The following is a 24,090-nucleotide window of genomic DNA, read 5'->3' as shown; positions in this document are numbered from 1 at the left end:
CATCAAAAGGTTCAGACAATCTGGAGAAATCACTGCAGGTAAGCCATGATATTACACACCTTGGATCCCTGCATCAAAAAGCGACATCAGTGTATAAAGGATATCACCACATGGGCTCAGGAACACTTCAGAAAACCACTGTCAGTAACTACAGTTGGTCACTACATCTGTAAGTGCAAGTTAAAACTCTACTATGCAAAGCCAAAGCCATTTACCAACAACACCCAGAAACACTTCGCTGGGCCTGAGCTCATCTAAGATGGACTGATGCAAAGTGGAAAAGTGTTCTGTGGTCTGACGAGTCCACCTTTCAAATTGTTTTTGGAAACTGTGGACGTCGTGTCCTCCGGACCAAAGAGGAAAAGAAACATGGGGATTGTTCTAGGGTGAAAGTGTAAGAGGCAGCATGTGTGATGGTATGGGGGTGTATTAGTGGTCAAGACATGTTCTAGGGTGAAAGTGTAAAAGGCAGCATGTGTGATGGTATGGGGGTGTATTAGTGGTCAAGACATGTTCTAGGGTGAAAGTGTAGAAGGCAGCATGTGTGATGGTATGGGGGTGTATTAGTGGTCAAGACATGTTCTAGGGTGAAAGTGTAAAAGGCAGCATGTGTGATGGTATGGGGGTGTATTAGTGGTCAAGACATGTTCTAGGGTGAAAGTGTAAAAGGCAGCATGTGTGATGGTATGGGGGTGTATTAGTGGTCAAGACATGTTCTAGGGTGAAAGTGTAGAAGGCAGCATGTGTGATGGTATGGGGGTGTATTAGTGGTCAAGACATGTTCTAGGGTGAAAGTGTAAAAGGCAGCATGTGTGATGGTATGGGGGTGTATTAGTGGTCAAGACATGTTCTAGGGTGAAAGTGTAAAAGGCAGCATGTGTGATGGTATGGGGGTGTATTAGTGGCCAAGACATGGGTAACTTACACATCTGTGAAGGCACCATTAATGCTGAAAGGTACATACAGCTTTTGGAGCAACATATGTTTCCATCCTGCTTATTTCAGCAAGACAATGCCAAGCCAGGTGTTACAACAGCGTGGCTTCATAGTAAAAGAGTGTGGGTACTAGACTGGCCTGCCTGTAGTCCAGACATTGAAAATGTGTGAAGGCTAAAATATCAGAAGGGAGACTGTTGAACAACTTAAGCTGCACATCATATCATACAGCTGTACATCATACAGCTATATGATAGGTGGTGGTCGGAGGGGCCGTAGGCGCAAACTGGCAGCCTCGCTTCCGCCAGTCTACCCCAGGGCAGCTGTGGCTACAAATGTAGCTTACCACCACCAGGTGTGAATGAATGATGGGTTCTCACTTCTCTGTGACCGCTTTGAGTATCTAATAATAGAAAAGCACGATATAAAATCTAATCCATTATTAATACCAGGCAAGAATGGGAAAGAATTCTACTTCAAAAATGTGTCTCCTCAGTTCCCAAACCTTTACTGAGTGTTGTTAAAAGGAAAGGCCATGTAACACAGTGGTGAACATGCCGTTTTTGCAATGTGTTGCTGCCATTACATTCTAAGTTCATGATTATTTGCAAAAAATAAAGTTTCTCAGTGTGAACATGAAATATCTTGTCTTTGCAGTCTATTCAATTGAATATAAGTTGAAAAGGATTTGTTGTATTCTCTTTTTATTTACCATTTACACAACCTGACAACTTCACTGCTTTTCGCTTTTGAATGTACAGGTATATGTAGATATATACATATGTATACACACACACATTTTATATATATATATATATATATATATATATATATATATATATATATATATATATACACACACACAAGTGTGTATATATACATATATACATACACACATACACACACGAGTATGTATATGTAGATATATACATATGTATACACGCATGTATATACACACGAGTATATGTATATATATACATATGTATACACACATATATACACACACAAGTATATGTATGTGTAAATATATCCATATGTATACACACATACACACGAGTATATGTATATATGGACTGTATGTGTGTATATATATATATATATATATATATATATATATATATATACACACACACACACATATATATATATAGGAATGATGTTTGATAAGAAATTATCGAGTTTGAGCCTATTATCGAATCCTCTTAGAGAACTGATTCCTTATCGATTCTCTTATGGAGTCCAGATAGGTTGTTGTATATGGAAAAAAACACACAATATTTGGTTTAACAAAAGCTCACTTTCATTATATAAGAAAAAAATAAAATCTAATAAATAAATAAATATTGACTGTTACCCCCCTAAAAAAATAAAATAAATAAATATTGACTGTTGTTACCCAAAGTATATTAAGTGGGATTTTTCAGAGAAACAAATATATACAGTAACACAAAAACAAGCTGTCTCTGTGATCACTATATGTGTATAAATAATAATATAGTGTTAAATAAAATCAGTCCCTTGGGCACAAAACTGAAAATAATACAGCTCTCCAAAAAGTGCACTTCTGCTGCTATTGGAACATAACTGTTTGTTATGATGCTTTGACATTTTTGCACTTTATTTCTTTATTGAAAGAAAATTCTATGAAGAGAAAAGTTGTTTGCAAATGTGGTTACAATGCTAAAAAATGAAAAGTTAAAGCTAAATAAAGAAATACACTTTATTGAGTTAACATTATTTCTTTATAGGGGGAAAGATGTGATGTTATGAGCTTGGGAATATAACAACTACACTACCCAGCATGCAACTGGAGTGACGAGCATGCGCGGTAGCTCCGAAAAGTGTTGTTGCATGTCACCACCCGGCAGCTAAGAATGAGGTTATGAGCACACTGTGAAAGTAAACGTCAAGAACTCAGCCAACACACCTCGTCTGCATTATTTATAATTAGACAGACAACACATATACAGTGTGATTTTGTAACGTTTACAAGGAAAGAAAAACTAAAGTTAAAAAAGGGAGATATGTTGTATATATATGTATGTGCTGCGGTTGCTTTAAGAAGGTTGCGACAGCTGCCGTAAAGGAGGTGCGTTGCTAGCCTGGTTGCTATGTTTCCGGTTGGTCGTAAAAGTGTTCGTCATGTGTTTGTACCCTGCTCAAATCTCTCAGTAAAGTTATTCATTGGATTATAGCTTTTGTTTTGAACTTTATTACACCTTGGAGCGCTTTTTCCGGTCCATTGTTTTCCTGCTATCGCTATCTGCGCCTAATGACTGAGCTACGTGACGTCATTCATTGTGATGTCCCACGGAGCATTTCTGGTCGGGACGAGATTCGAATAAAGAACCAACTCTTTTTCTTTACTATAGTGGTCTTGATAACGGGTACTGGTTCTCAAAAAGGGATTCGAGTCCGAGGACTCGGTTCTTTTCTTATCGAACAACCGGGAAAACCGGTTTCGAGTATCATCCCTATATATTTATTTATTTATATATATATATATATATATATTTATTTATTTATATATATATATATATATATATATATATATATATATATATATATATATATATATATATACATATATATATATATATATATATATATATATATATATATATATATACACACACACACACACACACACAAGTATATGTATATATGTATGTGTCAAACTCCTCACAATGTTTGCTGTTTTTTCCAACATCACTGATTTCTCACTGTAGACTATGAGAGCCAACACACATGATAAAACCTCACACACTGTACAAGGTCTGCTGCCATTAGGATGCTGACTGCTAGGATGTTGATGTAGTCCCATTTAGATGAAGAATGACCCACAATACTCACCAAGAAAAGGGGGGTTGAACCAAGCGTCTTTTCATGTTGTCCTCGCCATTTAAATGGCTGTCAAAGTGTACCAACTTGTCGGAATAAGTCCTCATCCTTCTATTATCCAGGTGAGAGGCATGATTTATGACCTACAATAAAGTTATATGAGCAAAAAAGCGAGGAAGCAGCTAATCAGTCGATGATGTAAACAAAGGCACACGGGAAGTGATCACGGCGCCGCTATAAATAGTTTGTCTGCGTTAGCGCTTATAATAACAATATACTTGTTAATATTCAAGTCACCAAATGTAAATGGAGTATTGTTGGTGCTTTTTTGGATGTTTTGTATTGGGTGTTATTGGCAGAAAAGTGGACCTCTCATTGGTTAAGCTGTAAGCAGACTTTTATCTACGAGATAGAATGCACTTAAGTACTCGCATGACTAGAGAGAGGAATCTTTGGGCACCTCACGATTCCATTACTATTACGATTCAGGAGCTACGATTCAATTAAAAATTGGTTATTGATGCATCTTTAATTTATGTGTATCAGGGGTGCCCAGACTTATTCTGCAGGCGGGCTACTTTTCAATAGACCAAGTCAAGGGAATGTACCTTATTCATATATATCATTTATATGTATTTATTTATGAAAGAGAGGTTTTTGTTATCAAGTTAAAGGTGTTTAATGATAATACAAGCATGTTTCTTTCATGAAGACAAGAATATAAGTTGGTATGATTGTGATGACTTGCGTTGATTGGAATCAGACAGTAGTGATGATAACCTCCACATTTTCAAATGGAGGAGACAAGAAGTCCTCCTTTCTGTCCAATACCACATGAAAGTGCTTGCTTTTTGTTTGTACAGCTTCCATACTCCTTTTTATACACTTTACAAGAAATACATTGGCGGCAAACTCCGTAGCTTGCTAGCTTGTGCGCGCCAGCTTTCTGAGACTCTTATTTTGTTAGCGCAGGCAGGATGGAGCAGGGCTTTTGTTGTGAAGACAGGAACTGTGCAGTTGGTCTTTAGAGTTTTGACGGCAGGTACAGCGCGAGAATCTGTTGAAATAAAGTGTTTTCACGCCCTCCTGTCGGTGAATTTTTCTTAATAATGATGTGGCAGCAGCCAGCGTCATCTCACCAGACGCTCAGGTGGTGTGAATGTCAATCAAGTGACCAAAGTCGTGTTTTGGTGAAGATTGATGATCGCTCATTTTAGGTCTATTTTTTTAATGCCTGGCTGGCGATCGGCTGACACGCCCTCCACCATCGACCGCTAGCTCGCCATCGACCTAATGGGCACCCCTGATTTATATTGATGCAGTTTTAAATTTCTTTTCACTTCACTAAATAAGCGTTTATCACCACAACTTTTAAAAACTGTGCATTTGTAATAAGAAATTCGCATCACATGTATTTAATTAATGAAAATGTGCGCAAAACTGGAACCTAAGTGCCCTAAAATAAAGGAGCTGGTGGGATCTCTCGTTGAGGTGTCTCACTGCAGTCAGAATTGATCTACAATAAATACATCGATTATTGACGTTTACTAATCGATTGTATAGTCATGTCCAAATTGCGATGCATCTAAAACTCAATGATTTTCCCACCTCTACTCATGACAATAGAACACATGAAATACTTTGTACTGGCCAGTACGCTGAAATACTACTCTTCGGTAATCCATTGTGCTTCAGGCTAACAAACTGGTTCACGGTGAGGGCGGGGTCACAACGTGTCAATCAAACAAAGCTGACAGGTGTGCAAGAAGGTTTCCTTAGAAGAGCAAAAGAAAGACAGGAGGAAAGAGTTACGAGTGACAGCTGACCTTTGGGTGTCGACGCCCATCAGAAGAATTCTTTATCTTCTTGGTTCCTTGGACTATTTACACCTGCTTAATTAGGCCACGCCCACCTCCTCCATGTTTAAGATTAATTTTACTTACCTTAGCAAGATCTGTTGTCATGGCAACCTTCGCTCCTCGGGTCATCTTCGTTTGTCCCTGCTGGAACGTCTGTTAGAAGGCAGGACTCCAACATCAGGAACATCCTGTGTTTCAAGTCTCAACTCCAAAAGCAGATTTGTTTCCTGGCGTCTTCTCTGTTGAAAAGGAATTTGGTGAAGGGAAGACCGTTACGTGCTTTTCACTCCTTCCAACACTTTGAGCAGGAAATTGTTGTTGAATAACATGGCTGCCTGGTTGTTAATCATCAGCATCGTCCCTTGCAGGCACAAGCTGCACACTTCAAAAATGTCAGGCAGCCTTTAGGTGTCTTGGAGGCGTCGCCCACAGCCACAAAGTGTGTATAACGAGAACCCACCCGACCTGCTGCACCTCACCTGAACATTTTCTGGCCTCAGGACTTCCCTTTGGACCCCACCCTCAATCAGAGGTTTAAAAGGATGTGTGGTCCCAGCATATTTTCAGTCTCTCCCACACAGACCACATCAGCATGGCCTCCTTCTCCAACCGCAGCTACACTATGTCCTCCCGTGTCAGCAACCTGGGCGCCGGCAGCGTCTACGGTGGCGCCGGTGGCTCTGGGGTCCGCGTCTCCATGGTCAAAGGTGGCGGCTTCAACCTCGCCAACGAAACGGGCGTCTGTGCCAACGAGAAGTTCACCATGCAGAACCTTAACTACCGGCTAGGATCCTACCTGGAGAAGGTACGTAGGCTGGAAGAAGCCAACAGCGAGCTGGAGCTGAAGATTAGAAACTTCTTGGCGAGCAAAATAGGGCCAGCGGAGCATGACTGGACCGCCTTCTATGTTCGGATCAAAAGCCTGCAAGAAGAGGTGAGATCACACCGAAAGGCTGACATTGTCAAACCGCTAAGATCCGCCTTTGTCTTCACTTAGATTCAAAATGGCGCTCGTGCAAAAGCTGCAAAGATTCTTAGCATCGACAACGCCAGGCTGGCCGCCGACGACTTTCGTGTCAAGTGAGTAACGCCTCAAACGGCCGAACTAGATTGTGACTGAAAGACGTTTTGTAGATTGTTGTGATGGCGTTCAGGTGCGACAATGAGGTTGCCATGCGCCGATCCGTTGAGGCCGACATGGGCGGGCTGAAGCCGGTTTTAGACGAGCTGACCCGGAGTCGCACCGACCTGGAAATGCAGGTGGAAGGATTGATGGAGGAGCTGACCTACATGAAGAGGAACCATGAGGAGGTGAGCAGCAGCAGAACATTGAATGCTCGACAAAACGCAGTCCTAAACGTCAGCGCCCACAGGACCTGCGCGCCGTGCGGTCGCAGTTAGGCGGCCAAGTCGACGTGGAGGTGGATGCCGCCCCTCAGGAGGATCTCTCTGCCGTCTTGGCCGGAATCAGAGAACATTACGAGAACGTCGCCTCAAGAAACCAAAGAGACCTGGACAATTGGTTTCAGGCTAAGGTGAGTGTGAAAAGTCTTCCCCGATTGGCCGAGCTCAGCTCTACGGTGGCACCTGCTGGCTCGCCAAAATGATCTAGATCTTATCAAGTTGTCTTGTCTTGTCAAGATGGCCGAGCTCAACAAGGATGTGGTGACGAGCACCACGACACTGCAGACGTCCAAGTCTGAGATCGGAGAATTGCGAAGAACTGTGCAGACCCTGGAGATCCAACTGCAGGCAGAGATCAGCCAGGTGATCCCGCAATAGACTTCACTTTGAACATGTGACTTCCAGCGTTTTTTCTAACTTTGGTCAAATATGTTTGGGTCTGATGGTACAGAAAGGTGCTCTGGAGGGAACACTGGCTGAGACACGTGGTCGCTACGCCAACATATTGCTAAGCTACCAGAAGCAAGTAGGGATCCTGGAAGGGCAACTGGCTCAGCTGAGAGCAGAACTGGAGAACCAAAAGGTGCAATTTGGTGAGCTGCTGGACATCAAGACCCGACTGGAGCTAGAGATTGTTGAGTACCGCCGGCTGCTGGATGGCGAGAGTGCCAGGTGACCAGACTCAGGAAAGCAACATGAAATCACCAAGAAGCAAACGTGTGTAACTCCTTGTTTTGTTTTGGCAGAACCAAGACTTCACGTGTCGTGACTATCATGAAAGAGGTCGGCACCTCGGAGAACTTTCGAAGCAGCATCAATTAAGTAGTGGAACACATCCTGCTGGTGAACTGTCCTTCAATAAACATGAAATCTGACGTCATGAATGTGTTCTTCTTGATATGGACCAATGACCATTGCCTGTAGGACTGCTACAAATACCTCAGGATCCCACAGATCCATGGCAACCACCAGGAGGTCAGACACAGCCAACTACCTGCAGAAGGTTAGGCAGATCCTGAAGATCCAGCTGAACATGATGCCCTGCCAGTTATCACATATCCACACGGGAGGCTGGAACAGATGCCAATAAATATAGTGATATAGAGCTATATAGATCGATATATGACATATATATCTGTCTATATCAACGTAGATATATACATCCATCCATTTTTTACCGCTTATTCCCTTCGGGGTCGCTGGAGCCTATCTCAGCTACAATCGGGCGGAAGGCGGGGTACACCCTGGACAAGTCGCCACCTCATCGCAGGGCCAGATATATACATATGTAGACTATATATATATCCATCATATATACCTATATCTACATCTATAAATTATATATATAGACTAGATATGCATATTCATATACACATATGATATACACACACACACACACGCACACACACATTCATCCATCCATCCATCCATTTTCTACCACTTGTCCCTTTTGGGGTCGCGGGGAGTGCTGGAGCCTATCTCAGCTGCATTCGGGCGGAAGGCGGTCTACACCCTGGACAAGTCGCCACCTCATCACAGGGCCAACACAGATAGACAGACAACATTCACACTCACATTCACACTAGAATTTAGTGTTGCCAATCAACCTATCCCCAGGTGCATGTCTTTGGAGGTGGGAGGGGCCTATCCCCAGGTGCATGTCTTTGGAGGTGGGAGGGGCCTATCCCCAGGTGCATGTTTTTGGAGGTGGGATGAAGCCGGAGTACCCGGAGGGAACCCACGCAGTCACAGGGAGAACACACATGATTACATACATACATATATATATATATACACATACATATATGATATCTATTGGCATCAGTTCCAGCATCCCGTGTGGGTATGTGATAACTGGCAGGGCATCATGTTCAGCTAGATCTTCAGGATCTGTGTCTGACCTCTGGTGGTTACCATGGGTCTGTGGGATCCTGAGGTATTTGTAGCAGTCCCTTACACGTCTGTTATGTTGCCCTGAGGTGCTTTAACACCTTCACTTCTGATCATCCTACCTTGTTTACATATCATTATAGATATTTATGACAGATCAATATAAATATCAGTATTGATACCATCCAGGTAGATGAGGGGGATGATTGTTAGACAACTTTGGTTCCATTCTTGGTTCTGATCTGACTGAGACGGTTCTGGCCTATGCAGAACAGCAGCATGTCCTTGGAATATGAATATAATATACCACATCTGATGTTCACCTGTACAATTGGCCTCCCCAGCCTTGTGGATTTTTGATGAAGTTCTAAATGTTCTGTTGATTGACACTCCAGTATTGTGTGTGTGGATTATTTGTATTCAATACAGGCAGTACACAGGTGAGTGCTTCTGGTCTTACAGTCTCAGGTGTCAACAAGTAGCCAGTGTGTCTGCCGGGTGTTATCAATATTCTTATGTATTGATCCATATTTCTACTCACTCGGGCTGCTCTGATGGCTGATAGGAGCTTCCATGTGGTGCCGAGGCAGGTTGTCGGTTGCTAGTTTGATGCTACTGTTCCCCTTTTTGGCTTTTTCCTGATGAGGACTTTCCCAACCTTGAGTTAGTCCCTTATGTTAGCAGCACCATGCAGTTAGCTTCCTCGGCCAGTGGGTGTCACTCATGTCCCGGTGCTGTCTAGTTCTTCATCTTGGACACTTTATCTTGGATAAGTCAGGACTACAAAATCGTGTTCCGAGAGCTCTCTGTGCTTTGTTTGGAAGTTGCCAGCTATTGTGTGATGTCTTCTTCTTCCAAATACCATATAACAAATTTATATCATTAAAGTGTATGAAAAAGAGGCGTATTGATTGAAGGAATTTGGACTGAAATGTATATTAAAGGCTTAAGGGTAAGAGCGAAGTGTATGAATTAAAGGCGTATGAGTAAAAGCTGTATTAAAAGTGTATGAACACAGGGCATATTAATTAAAGGTGTGTAAATAAATGGCATATTAATTAAAGGTGTATCAATAAAGATGTATGAATAAATGGCATATTAAATAAAGGTGTATGAATAAAAGGTGTATGAATAAATGGCATATTAATTAAAGGTGTATGAATAAAAGGTGTATGGAATGAAATGGTTAGTTTTGCCACTGACACCCTGGAATGAAACTTGTCAAGTTGCACCCATAGGTGCTGAATGATGGATGATCACATGACAGCAGAGGGTTGAGGGGGCGGGGCATAACAACGGTTATTCCAAGGAAGTGATTAAAAACACAGGTGAGCTTTGATGGATCCACAGATAGCAAAAGGGACTAAGAATGATTGACAGCTGAACAGGAAGTGATGCAAGGTGACGCTAACCTCACCTGTCGGTGTTCATTCCACACCTGAGTGACACAGGTGACCCCCACCTTTCCTTCATGATTGACAGCTGCGTTGCACGTTTAAAAGGTGAGTCGGCGTCTCATCACTCCACTGAGCAGCAGCACAGCAACATCCTGACCACCTTGATCTCCCGCTCCTCCGCCAGGTCGGTCCAATCCAGCTCCTCCATGGACAGCAGTCACATGACCATGAGAGCCAGCAGCGTCCACGGCGGCGCGGGCGGTTACGGTGTCCGCATCTCGTCTGCGAGCGCCGCTGACTCCTACTCCTTCTTCGGTGTGGGCACTGGCGACAGCGTCCTGACCCTTAACGAGAAGTTGACCATGCAGAACCTCAACGACCGGCTAGCATCATACCTGGACAAGGTACACTCCATGGGGAAGACCAATGGCGAATTGGAGATCAAGATCCGGCAGTACATGGAGAGCCGGATGGGAGTCAGCACAAGAGACTACGGCGCCTACTACACAGTCATCAACGACATCAACGCCAAGGTGACGTGTGATTGAATGATGACATACCTTCGTACAGGTAACACCTCAACTGCTCTTTTTCCTCTTGCAGATCTTGGACGCCACCAGGCTTAACAGTGCCACTCGCCTGAGTGTCGAAAACGCCATGCTGGCGGCCGAAGACTTCAAAGCCAGGTAAGTTCTAACGCTTCCAACAGTTCTGACCCACCTTAGGTGCTCACCTGTGAGTCTCACAAAGTGGATCTGCTGCACCGCAGATTCGACAACGAGCATGCCATGTGCATGTCAGTGGAGGCCGACGTCCGCGGACTGCGCGGAGTTATGGACCACCTGACGTTAGCAAAGTCTGACCTGGAGATGCAGATTGAAGGTCTGAAGGAGGAGCAGATCTTCCTGCAGAAGAACCACCAGGAGGTAAAGTTGTCCTGCCATCCTTCCTCAACACCCAAGCAGCAAACCTTCTCTTCATCGCCGCTCTAGGAGCTGCTGGCCTTACGTGCACAGATGAGCGGCCAGGTGAACGTGGCGGTGGATGCCCCCGCAGGTACAGACCTGTCTGCTGTCATGAACCAAATCAGGGAACACTATGAGGCCATCATTGCCAAGAACCGCCGAGAACTGGAGAGTTGGTTCCAGGCCAAGGTGGTGTGATGACATCACTTCCTGTGGACTCCATGTACACCCGCCTAACATACGTGTGTGTGTGTGTAGTCGGAGGAACTCAATAAGGAAGTGATGACACAAACTGTCAGCTTGCAGACGTCCAGGTCCCAAGTCTCAGAGGTCAAACGTTTGCTGCAGTCCCTGGAAATCGAACAGCAATCTGTGCTGAGCATGGTCAGTGCAACACACACACACACACACACACACACACACACACACACACACACACACACACACACACACACACACACACACACACACACACACACACACACACACACACACACACACACACACACACACACACACACACACACACACACGTAAACACAAAGCAACACAATTACACGGAAACAATACCAATAACACACACATAAACCAACACGATTACACAATACAAACATATAGAGCAACACAGTTACGCCGGAACAATAGAAACAACAAACACTCACATAAATCAACACAATTAGACAGGAACAATACACACATACACACACGCAAATCAACACAATTACGCAGGAACAATACACATTACACACAGACACATATAAATTAACACAATTACACAGGAACAATACCAATAACACATACATAAATCAACAAAATTACACAATACAAACATATAGAGCAACACAGTTACACAGGAATAACAGAAACAACACACTCACAAATCAACACAATTAGACAGGAACAATACACACACACACAATTATGCAGGAACAATACACATTACACACACACATAAATCAACACGATCACACAGCAACAATACAAATAGCACACAAATCAACACAATCACACAGGAACTAAACAAATAATGCGCACACACACACACACACACATAAATCAACTGAATTACCCAGGAACAATACAAAAAACACAAATCAACACACCAACAGGAACAATACACAAACACACAGAGATTGCGGTGAGAAGACAGGTGTGTGTGTCTGGCACAGAAAGCGTCGTTGAAAAGCACGCTGGAGGAGACGCAGAGCCGCTACTCTGCGATGCTGTCCAGCTTCCAGATGCAGGTGAGGGACAGAAGGCAGCTCACCTGTTTGCAGGACAGATCAGGTGTAAGTGTTTCTCTGGCCACCAGGTGTCCTCGCACGAGGAACACAACAGGCAGCTGAGGGTGGACTTGGAGCGTCACAGTCAAGAGTACCAGATGCTGCTGGACATCAAGACCCGGCTGGAGGCGGAGATCGCGGAGTACCGCCGCCTACTGGACGGCGAGAGCATCAGCAGGTTGGTCACGTGATCGCACGCACTGTTGGGTCATGGCTCGTCAGTCTCACCTGTCCTGTCCTCTGATTGGCCGACAGCACCTCATCCTCCACGACCGCCGCCGTCGCCGCCACCAGCAGCAGCAGCAGCAGCACCTCATCCTCCACGACCGCTGCCGCCACCACCAGCAGCAGCAGCACGCGTGTGGTGACGGTGGTGGAAGAGGTGGTCGACGGAGTGGTGGTGTCGTCCTCCTCCTCCACCTCCATGTCCGCCGCCATCCTGCCTAGCTGATGTCATCGTCACCTTGAAAAAGGTCTTCAACAATAAACAGTACAGTTGATTGATGGCTTGACGTGTCTTGACTTGTGTAGTTGCCATGGTAACCGCAGCACAGCCCCTTGCTCAGTTACCTGGAATCAAAATGCCAACATTAAAATGGGCGTGGCCACAAATCAGGGCGCTGGCTTGAGTCCAAAAAGTTGATGAAACATCAACAATATGCCAGCAAGTCATCTCGCATCCACAGACTTCTGCCCAAGTAATAGAGTACAAATGGTGGACACGGACTGTCAAGTCTTCAGTTGGCAGTACAAGAACTGGTTTCATTTTAATGACGTTTTTGAAAAGACGCATACAAAACCTGTCTTATTAGCATAAAAGCAGATGAAGTCATCAAAAGCGTTTCTCCCAGCGGCCAGTAGGGGGCCCTCACGTGTGGTCATCTAACAATGGCACCTGTATTACTGCAGTATTACTACATTCCATGTTTTCATCCATCCACAGGAAGTAAAAAAGGTGTTTTGTGAGGTACTTCCTGGTTGTGCTTGTGTAAGCCACTGGAAACGCTGTCATAGATCATTGCAGCTTGAGTCATTTGAGAATTGGCAACACACACACACCCAGACACGCACACACACACAGACAGACGCACACTGGCACACACGCACGCAGAGCAGAAAAGTAGGAAAGGTAAGAAAGGTTCATATACACGGTAGGTAAAAAAGCAGAATAGTAATACTTTGTGGTCGCCAGAGGTCCAAGGTGGTCTAGCTACTGTCGGCTCGCTCGCGCTTGTGGATCTGCTCGTGCGCCTTGAGGTGACCCGACTGGCTGAAAGTCTTGCCGCAACGTGCGCAGGTGTGCGGCCGCTCGCCCGTGTGCACGTGCTGGTGCGCCTTAAGGTGTCCGAGGCGCCCGAAGCTCTTGCCGCACTGCACGCAACCGAAGGGCCGCTCCCCCGAGTGGATCCTCTGGTGGGTCTTCAGCACGCCAGAGTTGCTAAAGGTCTTGCCGCACTGCAAGCAGGCGAAGGGCTTTCCGCCCGCGTGGACGTGCAGGTGGTTGCGGTATGCCGACTCCTTGCCGAAGCTCTTTCCGCAGTGCTGGCAGCAATATGGGCGTTCGCCCGTGTGGCTCAGCTGGTGTGCCTTGAGCTCCTTGGCCTGGCTGAAGGCTTTGCTGCAGGCAGCGCAAGCGAAGGGGCGCTCGCCCGTGTGCAGGCGCTGGTGGGCGCGCAGGTCGTCGGCCTTGGTGAAACCTTTGGGGCAGTGGGCGCACACGTAGGGCTTCTGGCCCGTGTGGATCAGCTGGTGGCGTTTGAGGTTGCCGGCCTGGCCGAAGCTCTTGCCGCACTGGGCGCACGTGTACGGCCGCTCGCCCGTGTGAATGCGCTGGTGCGTCTTCAGGTTGCCCAGCGTGCTGAAGTTCTTGCCACACTGCGTGCATGAGAATGGCTTCTCGCCCTGCATGTTGCGAGGCTTCCTCACCGCCTGTGTCAGGCCTTTAGTCGCCACGCCACCGCCCTCTTGGCCTTCCACGCGACCCGTCGTCTTTCCCTCCTCGGTCGATGACGCCTCGTACAAAGGCCCGCCCCCAAAGCCAGGCTCCGCCTTGGCCATCCCGTCCAGCAGCAGGGAGTCGGGCCGCAGCTTGTTGAGCTCGCTGCGGAGTTCGGCCATGTGGATGGACTCCAGGCCATTGTGCTGCAACTGGACCGAGGCCATGTTGGACTCAGGGTACTCGGAGCGCAGCGAGCCCAACTCCGCGGCGTAGTAACACTGCAGGTCTACGTGGTGGTCCGACTTGATGTACTCCAGGGTGTCGTTCACCTGCGGACACAAATAGACGCCGTTAAGGAAGGCTTGGGAAAGTGCACACCGGAGAACTCCATCATTCATAATGTTTGGTAATGCAAGTATTCTTTGTATTTGTACGGGGATCCATTCAATAAACAATTCAATTCAATGTCAGCCACTAGGTGGCGATGATGCCCCTTCTGCTGATTTCATGCTAGCATTTGTTTGAATTGTGCTGACAATAATCTTATCTGAAAGGAGTAGGAAGAAGCTTCCAAATGGCCATAATAATCGACAAAGTGATTGATTCGTGGAATAACAATACGTTGCTTAATCTTGACAACTGTGAAGCTATTCAATGGCCATCAGTTTAGAAATTCAGCTATTTTCCAGCATGTGCAAACTACCTAAGTACTCATTAATACTGTAACTGCTGCCACAGAATAAACGTATTTATTTGATTTTCTTTGAACTGCAAAAACATTCATTTTGGAACTCATGAAAACATTATGGGGGATGGCGTGGCGCAGTTGGAAGAGTGGCTGTGCCAGCAACCTTAGGGTTCCTGGTTCAATACCCAGCTTCTACCAACCAAGTCACGTCCGTTGTGTCCTTGAGCAAGACACTTCACCCTTGCTCCTGATGGGTGGTGGTTAGGGCCTTGCATGGCAGCTCCCGCCATCAGTGTGTGTGAATGTGGAAATAGTGTCAAAGCGCTTTGAGTACCTTAAAGGTAGAAAAGCGCTATACAAGTATTACCCATTTACCATTTACTAAAGGTTGATGTCATGGATGGTAGAAACATGCACAGTGCACACAAAGTTAGCGAACGGAATCTGGCCTCTATTTCCCACCTTTACAAGGCGCCAAATATGCCTGTGTGCCAACCATGTCCCCACGTACCAACACTTCATTTTGCATGCTGCTTGAAGCCCTCAGGGGCTGCCATTTTGATTACATCATTTCCTGTACACACAGGTGTGGCCATTTCGAAGAGCTTCGACGGCGAGCATCACTTCCGACGTGTTTATTTCCACAATTGTCGTACCTTGAGTCAGCCTGTTTTAGGGATGACTTTGTGTGATCAAAAACACTTTAGCTCTGTCTCACTGTATAGCTTCGGGTTGCTAGGTAACTGCCTTGAGCTTGTGTTTTAGCTAGTTAGTGTACGGGCTTAAATATCTTGGCAAGACCGAATCAAAAAGCTGTTGCTCGTATGGATAAGTTATATTTCTCTTACTAAAGTGTAAGTAAAACAAATATAACACTATATGATTTAAAAACAACATAAAGAAGGGACTTTTCTTGTCACATATATGTCAGCTAGGCTTCTTCCCAATCAGTTAGTGATGGCCAGGCTAGTCCTGATGGACCATTTCAATAGCACTATATCAATTAACAATGTTTATCTCAAGCTGACAACAAACGCATCAGATTTGGCATTAGCCTGTTAGCGTTAGCATTCAGTTACTCAAGTAATAACTACACAAACGTGCCTGTATATTTTTACAGCATGTTACAAAGTAAATCGTTATTATTTGATGTGATTTACCTTTGATCTACTTGTTCTCTTTTTCACATTTACCCACGAAAAACAAGCTCTCGGAGTCCCAGTAAGTCTGACTGAAAACGATTTCCATCCATCCATCCATCCATTTTCTACCGCTTGTCCCTTTCGGAGTTGTGGGGGGCTGGAGCCTCTTCCAGCTTCACTCGGGCGGTAAGCAGGGTACGCCCTGTACGAGGAAGGTGGGGTATAAGGCTGCAGCTAACTATTATTTTTCTATCGATTAATCTATAGATTATTTTTTCGATTAATCGGTTAATCTATAGATAATTTTTTTGGATTAATCTATAGATTATTTTTCCTTTTACCGATTATTTTTTTATTCAAAATGAAGATGAAAAAATAGGCATGGCTTTTATTTACAAAAAAAAAGAAGTATGGCCACTTAGTCAACATTGACAACAACATGACTAAATATTCTGTAACAATGTGAACATTTAAAACTTTTAACCTTTAACAAAATTAAAAGTAGGTTATTTGCTTTTTAATGTGCAAATATAAAAGTCAACATCCAGTGCAAATCTTAATATTCTGCAATAGTATAAGCATTTCAAAAGTAAAAGTATTGCTTATTTTGCTTTAAAATGTGCAAAAATAAAGATAAACATCTAATACAAAAAAGTGTAAAACGAAATATTCTGTAACAACAGTGTAAACATTTCAACAAAAGTGAAAGTATTGCTTATTTGCTAAAATGTGCAAAAATAAAGATAAACATCCAATACAAAAAAGTGCCAATCTAAATATTCTGGAGCACTGTAAACATTAAGTATTGCTTTTAAAATGTGCAAAATAAACATCCAGTCCAACACAGTACACAATAACCAATTCTACTCATTCCAGTGAGTGACTAACAGTTGTAATGAAGAAAGGTTAGCATGTCTACATGCTCTGGTTCTTTTCTTGTTTACAATATTCCCAGCAGCTGAAAATAGGCGCTCAGAAGGGGTCGATGTGGCTGGAACTGAGAGGTAATTAGCCTTCACCTCAAGCCAGGACTGCGAGTGAGCTGAGCTGCAGTTGAAGTTTCTAGAAGGTCAACGGGCTCATAGTGATGTTACTAGTAGTTGACTGGGAGGTGTTTATTATCATTTGGGGAGAGTCCGCTGCCTGATGCTCACCTGCTAAACACCTATCTGCTCCACGCTGAAGCGCTGACTACATGCGCTCTGAATACGCACTGCTGATTGGCTGGTAACGCTCTGAATACGCACTGCTGATTGGCTGATAATGCTTGGTGTGTACCAATCAGATGGTTGTGTGGGTGGGACAATGCTGCGTGCTGAGACAGAGGCAGAAGGAGCGAAGCAGCTTGTTAAGACATTAGCAGCTAAAGTTAGCTTTAGCTTAGAAACTCATTCGGTACACCCCCGTACCGAACCGAAAGCCCCGTACCGAAACGGTCCAATACAAAACACGTACCGTTACACCCCTAGCAGATACAAATGACACATACGTGTTTTTGTGTAATGATGACAACGTATGCTCACGCGGACGATTGACTAGTTCAGGGGTCGGCAACCCGCGGCTCCGGAGCCGCATGCGGCTCCTTGACCACTCTGATGCGACTCCCCCGATTTTCCCAGGAGAATTATGGATCTCAGTGTCTCTCATAGATTACTCCCAGGGAAACAATAATCCTATTTACACTCTAATTACTAAATAAAGGGCGTGCTCTAATTGCACTGCAGTAATTGTCCTCTATAGCATTTACATACAGCGCGCCAGTCCAGCCACATGTTGCATGTTGTTATTACTTGCACACACAGGAGACAGCAAAGCATACTTACTCATCAGCCACACAGCTTACACTGACGGTAGCCGTATCAAACAACTTTAACATTGTTACGTTACAAATATGCGCCACACTGTGAACCCACACCAAAAAAGAATGAAAAACACATTTCTGGAGAACATCCCACCGTAACACAACATAAACACAACACAACCATTACCCAGAATCCCATGCAGCCCTAACTCTTCCGGTCTACATTATACACCCCCGCTACCACCAAATCCCCCCACACATCAACCCCCCCCCTCTCCGTGCGTTGGTTGAGCGGAAGAGTTAGGGCTGCATGGGATTCTGGGTATTGGTACCGTCAGTGTAAGATGTGTGGCTGCTGAGGTAGTAGCCTTGCTGTCACTTACGTGAGCAAGCTGAAATTGCATTCTACGTGTGGTCGAGCAGGTACACTGTTAGGGCAGACTGTAGAGGGCGCCAAATGCAGTGTCATCACGCTCTGATATTCGGGAGTCTCCCGGGAAAAATGAGAGGGTTGGCAAGTATGACGCTATCAAGCGCCATTCATTCAACACTCGCGGGCTGCACTAACATCAAATTTCTACATTGTGTGTCGGAGACCCCTGGTTAACATAGCACAAAGCATTAAAGCTTTGTATGCGGTGTTTTTCATTTTAAAATTTTTTTGTGGCTCCCATTACTTTCTTTAATTTGTGAAACTTGCCAAAATGGCTCTTTGAGTGGTAAAGGTTGCCGACCCCTGGACTAGTTGATGGTTTTCTTTTCAAATGTTCGTTCATAGCCATTGTGCTGCTATGATAGGCCATTTACGCTCGACACAGTGTGCATACAACAACATTATTAGGCTGTGTATTGAAATACTCCCACACTTTTGACCACTTTTGGCGTGATTTTTCCCCCTCGCTCGCACCGCTCGCATCGTCTGCTTTGATTGTCTGCTTTGCGCTTCGCCATGACGGTAGCGTGACGTAAATATGCGACGCGTCGACGCACAAAAACGGCGTCGATGTAGTTACGTAACCGATGACGTCGACTACGTCGACGCGTGGTTTCAGCCTTAGTGGGGTACACCCTGGGCGAGGAAAGCAGGGGAAGGCGGGGTACACCCTGGACAAGGAAGGCGGGGTACACCCTGGACAAGTGTCCACCTCATGGCAGGACCAACACAGACAGACAACATTCACATACTAGGGACCATTTAGTGTTGACAATCAGCATGTACTCTTTAGTAAATACATTTAAAAGAGTCCGTCCACGTATTGAAATGACAAAATTAAACTGCATATAGTTTAAAGACTACGGCTGAGTAAAAACACTGCAAGATAGTTCCACTAATCAGTGTTCTTCAGCACACAGAGGCCACTTAAGTTCCTGCAAGTCCAACGTTCCTTTTGTTCTTCCTTCTCCTGTTGTCAAGTAATACACAAGAAACTAGAAACAAACTAGTTGTCCTCACATACAAGCCCAGAGACGACACGCTTCCAGAAGCAACCCCGAGTCCCCTCAACTCCGACATTAGGCTGTAAGTGTGTTACAGGCACTGTCTTTTGTCACATTGGTGAATGGACACAAGCACCTGTGTAAATATTTCAGTGTTTGCGCTCCATATTCAGTATGTACTACATAGAATGTATCCAACAACTAGGTCTTAAAAACAAGTGAGTCCAGAAAATGTATATTACTTTTAAGTGTTTTTCTAGTTCTTTATACTCATCATCTCGTCCTACAAAAGGATGCTGTTGACAAATTAAGAGTATACTAAGATGATTACCGTATTATAAGACGACTATAAGCCGCTACTTTTTTTACTGCACTTTGAACCCAGCGCCTTATAAAACGGTGCGGCTCATTTATGTATTTTTCTTCACTAACGGACATGTTTTGTATTCAACACCGACAGAGATCCTGAAAAGGTGTTATTGTTTGTGCTATGGCGTCATTTGTATGTAACAAATGTTTATATAACATGTTTGTTACGTGTGTCAGACATGTCCGAGGGTGAATGGTCACCTGGGAGATGTAGTCAAACCATGTAACATGTTTATACAACATGTTTGTTATGTGTGTCGGACATGTCCGAGGGTGAATGGTCACCTGGGAGATGTAGTCAAACCATGTAACATGTTTATACAACATGTTTGTTACGTGTGTCGGAGGGTGAATGGTCACCTGGGAGATGTAGTCAAACAATGTAACATGTTTATACAACATGTTTGTTACGTGTGTCAGACATGTCCGAGGGTGAATGGTCACCTGGGAGATGTAGTCAAACCATGTAACATGTTTATACAACATGTTTGTTACGTGTGTCGGAGGGTGAATGGTCACCTGGGAGATGTAGTCAAACAATGTAACATGTTTATACAACATGTTTGTTACGTGTGTCAGACATGTCCGAGGGTGAATGGTCACCTGGGAGATGTAGTCAAACCATGTAACATGTTTATACAACATGTTTGTTACGTGTGTCGGAGGGTGAATGGTCACCTGGGAGATGTAGTCAAACAATGTAACATGTTTATACAACATGTTTGTTACGTGTGTCCGAGGGTGAATGGTCACCTGGGAGATGTAGTCAAACCATGTAACATGTTTATATAACATGTTTGTTAAATGTGTCGGACATGTCGGAGGATGAATGGTTACCTGGGAGATGTAGTCAAACACTGAGCTGGGCTCATAGTGCGACTTGTAGTCAAGCTCCGTCACATCACCGGGGTGGAAGGAGCCCAGGTAATGGTCACCGCAGTGATGCTCCGACTTGATGTAGTCCAGCCCGCTGATCTCCATCTTGATTTGGTCCTGGCCCAGCTCGGCGGTGGACAGCGGCTGGATTTCTGACAGGTCCACTGTGCGTATGGGGTCCAAGTCGCAGTCCTCTGGCTCGCTCTTGACGCATGGCAGCATGATCAGCGGCTCTGCGATCTCCGCTGCCAGCGAGCTCAGCGTGGGAGTGGGACAGTCTGAGGAGAGGAGGCCCAGAGTTGGAACCACAGAGGTTGGGCCACAGTCCACCTGCAGGCCCGGGTCCAGGGGCGTCGGAGGGGAGTCGTCCTCAGAAGGCAGACCGAGGCTCAAACACTCCGCCTCTAAGTCTGTCATTTTGAGGGGTGAAGCGCCGTCTCCTGGCTTTACGGCTGAAGTTAGACCGCTGTATGTCCCCCCGCCAAACACCACTGAAGATACTGACTGGCCTACTCACAGAGGGGAGGAGCCAAGGCCAACAGTCTTCATCCAGACACAGGTCGTCACCACCCAGTCCGGACAAGAACCGGCCTGCAAAAACCACATGTTCAGTTAGCAATTAATCGCTGGACACAGACACATAAGTCCGTGGACACGGGACACACAAGTGCCTGGACCCAGGAGCACTTCAAGGGCGGACATCTCAATATATTACCTTTTCTTTTATGTATATATTTTTTATGTTAAATATTAATAACACTAGACTGTCCTTATCTTGCTTTTAAATGTGTATTTTAACTACTTTGCTGAACTTTAGGAAACTGTTATTGGATTTTTATCTGGGCCGCGAGATGAATTTGCAGAGTATAAAAACGAGCTTAAACTTTTGAATAAAAGAAAGTGCTGTTCCAAATGTGTCCACAAGAGGCCGCAATAGCAATTCTTTGTATCCCCTGCTGCAAGCATGACTTCAGAGGGGGCGGAGCTATGTGCCGTGTTAAGATGGCGTGTTTGGACTCTACGTACTTATGCTGCGGTAGTATACAAAATGTGGATTGTTACTTTCATGTCTTGATTGTCAAATATGTTGTTGCTAATGTAACCTGGGACATTTCTAGCAAATAAATGCTATTGATAATCAGTGTTGTACTTATAACTGGGGACACATTCTATGGTTGCACATAAATATGCTGAAATATTATGTTATTCATCAAGTGAGTCCAAACTGACAAGTGTTGTTGTAGATGATGCTACAAACGTACAGAATAAACCATGAGATGTTACTACATCAGTCGAGGGAAATGAGTCATTGACATTAACATCCTGTATTTGGATGTTCATATTATTCAATGTTGGCATTAACGCACTTTTTGTGTCTTTTTACGCATTGAAATCAGACAGGATGCGCATATCCGGAAGTCCGCGCGTCTTCGGGACACAGCTATTTTTTTTAATTTACCTACTTTGCCTTCTCCGGGTCAAAACTCGGGTTTGCCTGTTGTTTTTTTAATCGATTATGGCTTTCCACCGGTGTTTTGTTTTGTTTATATTTGCCGGTGTTGTGCTAAAATGTGATTGCCTGCCAAAAATGTATTTCCTTGGCAGGAGCGCACACCGCTGGCTAAACCTGCATTGCTTGGCTTGGTGTGTCCACAGCAGATTACTAGGTGTAAGACAAACACTTTATCTTTGTGGTTATTGCAACGCTACGTGTTTGACATTATTTAAGCTGTTATCATGTCCGGAAAATGACAGTTTGCCTTTTCTGTTGTATTAATGAGATTTAAAGGAGTGTTGTTAGTCCCATGTTGATGTGCTAAAACCTCTATCTTGTTTGGAAGAGAAATACAATTGTAACTGTTATTTCTTCCTGCACATAATATTTATAAAGTGTTTTGATGTATTCATTTATGTAACATTTTCATTCAATGTAATATTGCCTGGCAAAAAGTGATTCAACTTACAATATGTTGTTTACACATCGCATATTTACACATGCATATATTACTAGAATACCCTTATGAGTAGGGATGATACTCGAAACCGGTTTTCTCGGTTGTTCGATAAGAAAAGAACCGAGTCCTCGGACTCGAATCCCTTTTTGAGAACCGGTACCCGTTATCGAGACCACTATAGTAAAGAAAAAGAGTTGGTTCTTTATTCGAATCCCTGGGAACGAATCCCGTCCCGACCAGAAATGCTCCGTGGGACATCACAATAAATGGCGTCACGTAGCTCAGTCATTAGGCGCAGATAGCGAAAGCAGGAACAAAATGGACGGGAAAAAGCGCTCCAAGGTGTAATAAAGTTCAAAACAAAAGGTATAATCCAATGAATAACTTTACTGAGAGATTTGAGCAGGGTAAAAACACATGACCAACACTTTTACGACCAACCGGAAACATAGCAACCAGGCTAGCAACGCACCTCCTTTCCGGCAGCTGTCACAACGTTCTTAAAGCAACCGCAGCACATACATTTATGACATCTCCCTTTTTTAACTTTCGTTTTTCTTTCATTGTAAACAAAACCAAATCACACTGTATATGTGTTGTCTGTCTAATTATAAATAATGCAGACGAGGCGTGTTGGCTGAGTTCTTGACGTTTACTTTCACAGCGTGCTCATTCTTAGCTGCTGGGTGACGATATGCAACACTTTTCGGGGCTACCGCGCATGCTCGTCACTCCCGTTGCATGCTGGGTAGTGTAGTTGTTATATTCCCTAGCTCATAACATCTTTCCCCATATAAGGAAATAATGTTAACTCAAAGTGTATTTCTTTTTTTAGCTTTAACTTTTCATTTTTTTAGCATTGTATCCACATTTGCAGAGAACTTTTCTCTTCATAGAATTTTCTTTCAATAAAGAAATAAAGCGCAAAAATGTCAAAGCATCATAAACAGTTATGTCAAATAGCAGCAGAATTGCACTTTTTGGAAAGCTGTATTATTTTCAGTTTTGTGCCCAAGGGACTGATTTTATTTAAAGGGAAACTTCGGTTTTTTTCAACCTGGGCCCTGTTTTCATAATTTTTTCTGTATATGTGAGTGCTGGATAAAACATTTTTTGAGGTCGCGCCAGTATTGAGCAGGGCAGGCAGCCTCCAGCCCAGCTAACGCTCGTACACAGGGCAAATGGCTCTCGTCAAAATTCGGCCTATAAACATGCATTTTTTTCACACTGACAGGCTCAGATAGTTACAATGAGTGTCCGACAACATACTAGAAAGGAGAAATTAACGTATGTCTCTACCTTTAGCTG

The 24,090-nt window shown here is 44.3% G+C and overlaps 3 protein-coding genes across 3 annotated transcripts; 2 read left to right on the top strand and 1 right to left on the bottom strand.

Annotated features, from left to right (window-relative positions):
* The first annotated feature begins 6,228 nt into the window (after nucleotides 1-6,228).
* On the top strand, nucleotides 6,229-7,716 carry LOC133645505 (keratin, type I cytoskeletal 13-like). The gene is made up of 6 exons (XM_062040337.1): nucleotides 6,229-6,570; nucleotides 6,634-6,716; nucleotides 6,791-6,947; nucleotides 7,010-7,171; nucleotides 7,278-7,403; nucleotides 7,492-7,716. Exons 1-6 carry the CDS (start codon nucleotides 6,229-6,231, stop codon nucleotides 7,714-7,716), a joined length of 1,095 nt encoding a protein of 364 aa, XP_061896321.1.
* A 2,712-nt stretch (nucleotides 7,717-10,428) lies between these two features.
* On the top strand, nucleotides 10,429-13,063 carry LOC133645504 (keratin, type I cytoskeletal 13-like). The gene is made up of 8 exons (XM_062040336.1): nucleotides 10,429-10,860; nucleotides 10,931-11,013; nucleotides 11,097-11,253; nucleotides 11,320-11,481; nucleotides 11,551-11,676; nucleotides 12,462-12,536; nucleotides 12,605-12,753; nucleotides 12,831-13,063. Exons 1-8 carry the CDS (start codon nucleotides 10,534-10,536, stop codon nucleotides 13,024-13,026), a joined length of 1,275 nt encoding a protein of 424 aa, XP_061896320.1. The 5' UTR covers nucleotides 10,429-10,533; the 3' UTR covers nucleotides 13,027-13,063.
* A 251-nt stretch (nucleotides 13,064-13,314) lies between these two features.
* LOC133645502 (zinc finger protein 773-like) lies at nucleotides 13,315-21,434 on the bottom strand. The gene is made up of 2 exons (XM_062040335.1): nucleotides 20,789-21,434; nucleotides 13,315-14,843 (listed from the first exon to the last, which is right to left on the bottom strand). The coding sequence occupies exons 1-2, from the start codon at nucleotides 21,242-21,244 to the stop codon at nucleotides 13,782-13,784; spliced, it is 1,518 nt and encodes a 505-aa protein (XP_061896319.1). The 5' UTR covers nucleotides 21,245-21,434; the 3' UTR covers nucleotides 13,315-13,781.
* Nucleotides 21,435-24,090: the final 2,656 nt, after the last annotated feature.

This window comes from Entelurus aequoreus, unplaced genomic scaffold (genome assembly GCF_033978785.1).
Source record: "Entelurus aequoreus isolate RoL-2023_Sb unplaced genomic scaffold, RoL_Eaeq_v1.1 HiC_scaffold_246, whole genome shotgun sequence".
Taxonomy (NCBI): Eukaryota; Metazoa; Chordata; class Actinopteri; order Syngnathiformes; family Syngnathidae; genus Entelurus; species Entelurus aequoreus.
This window is presented reverse-complemented; position numbering and strand designations above follow the sequence as displayed.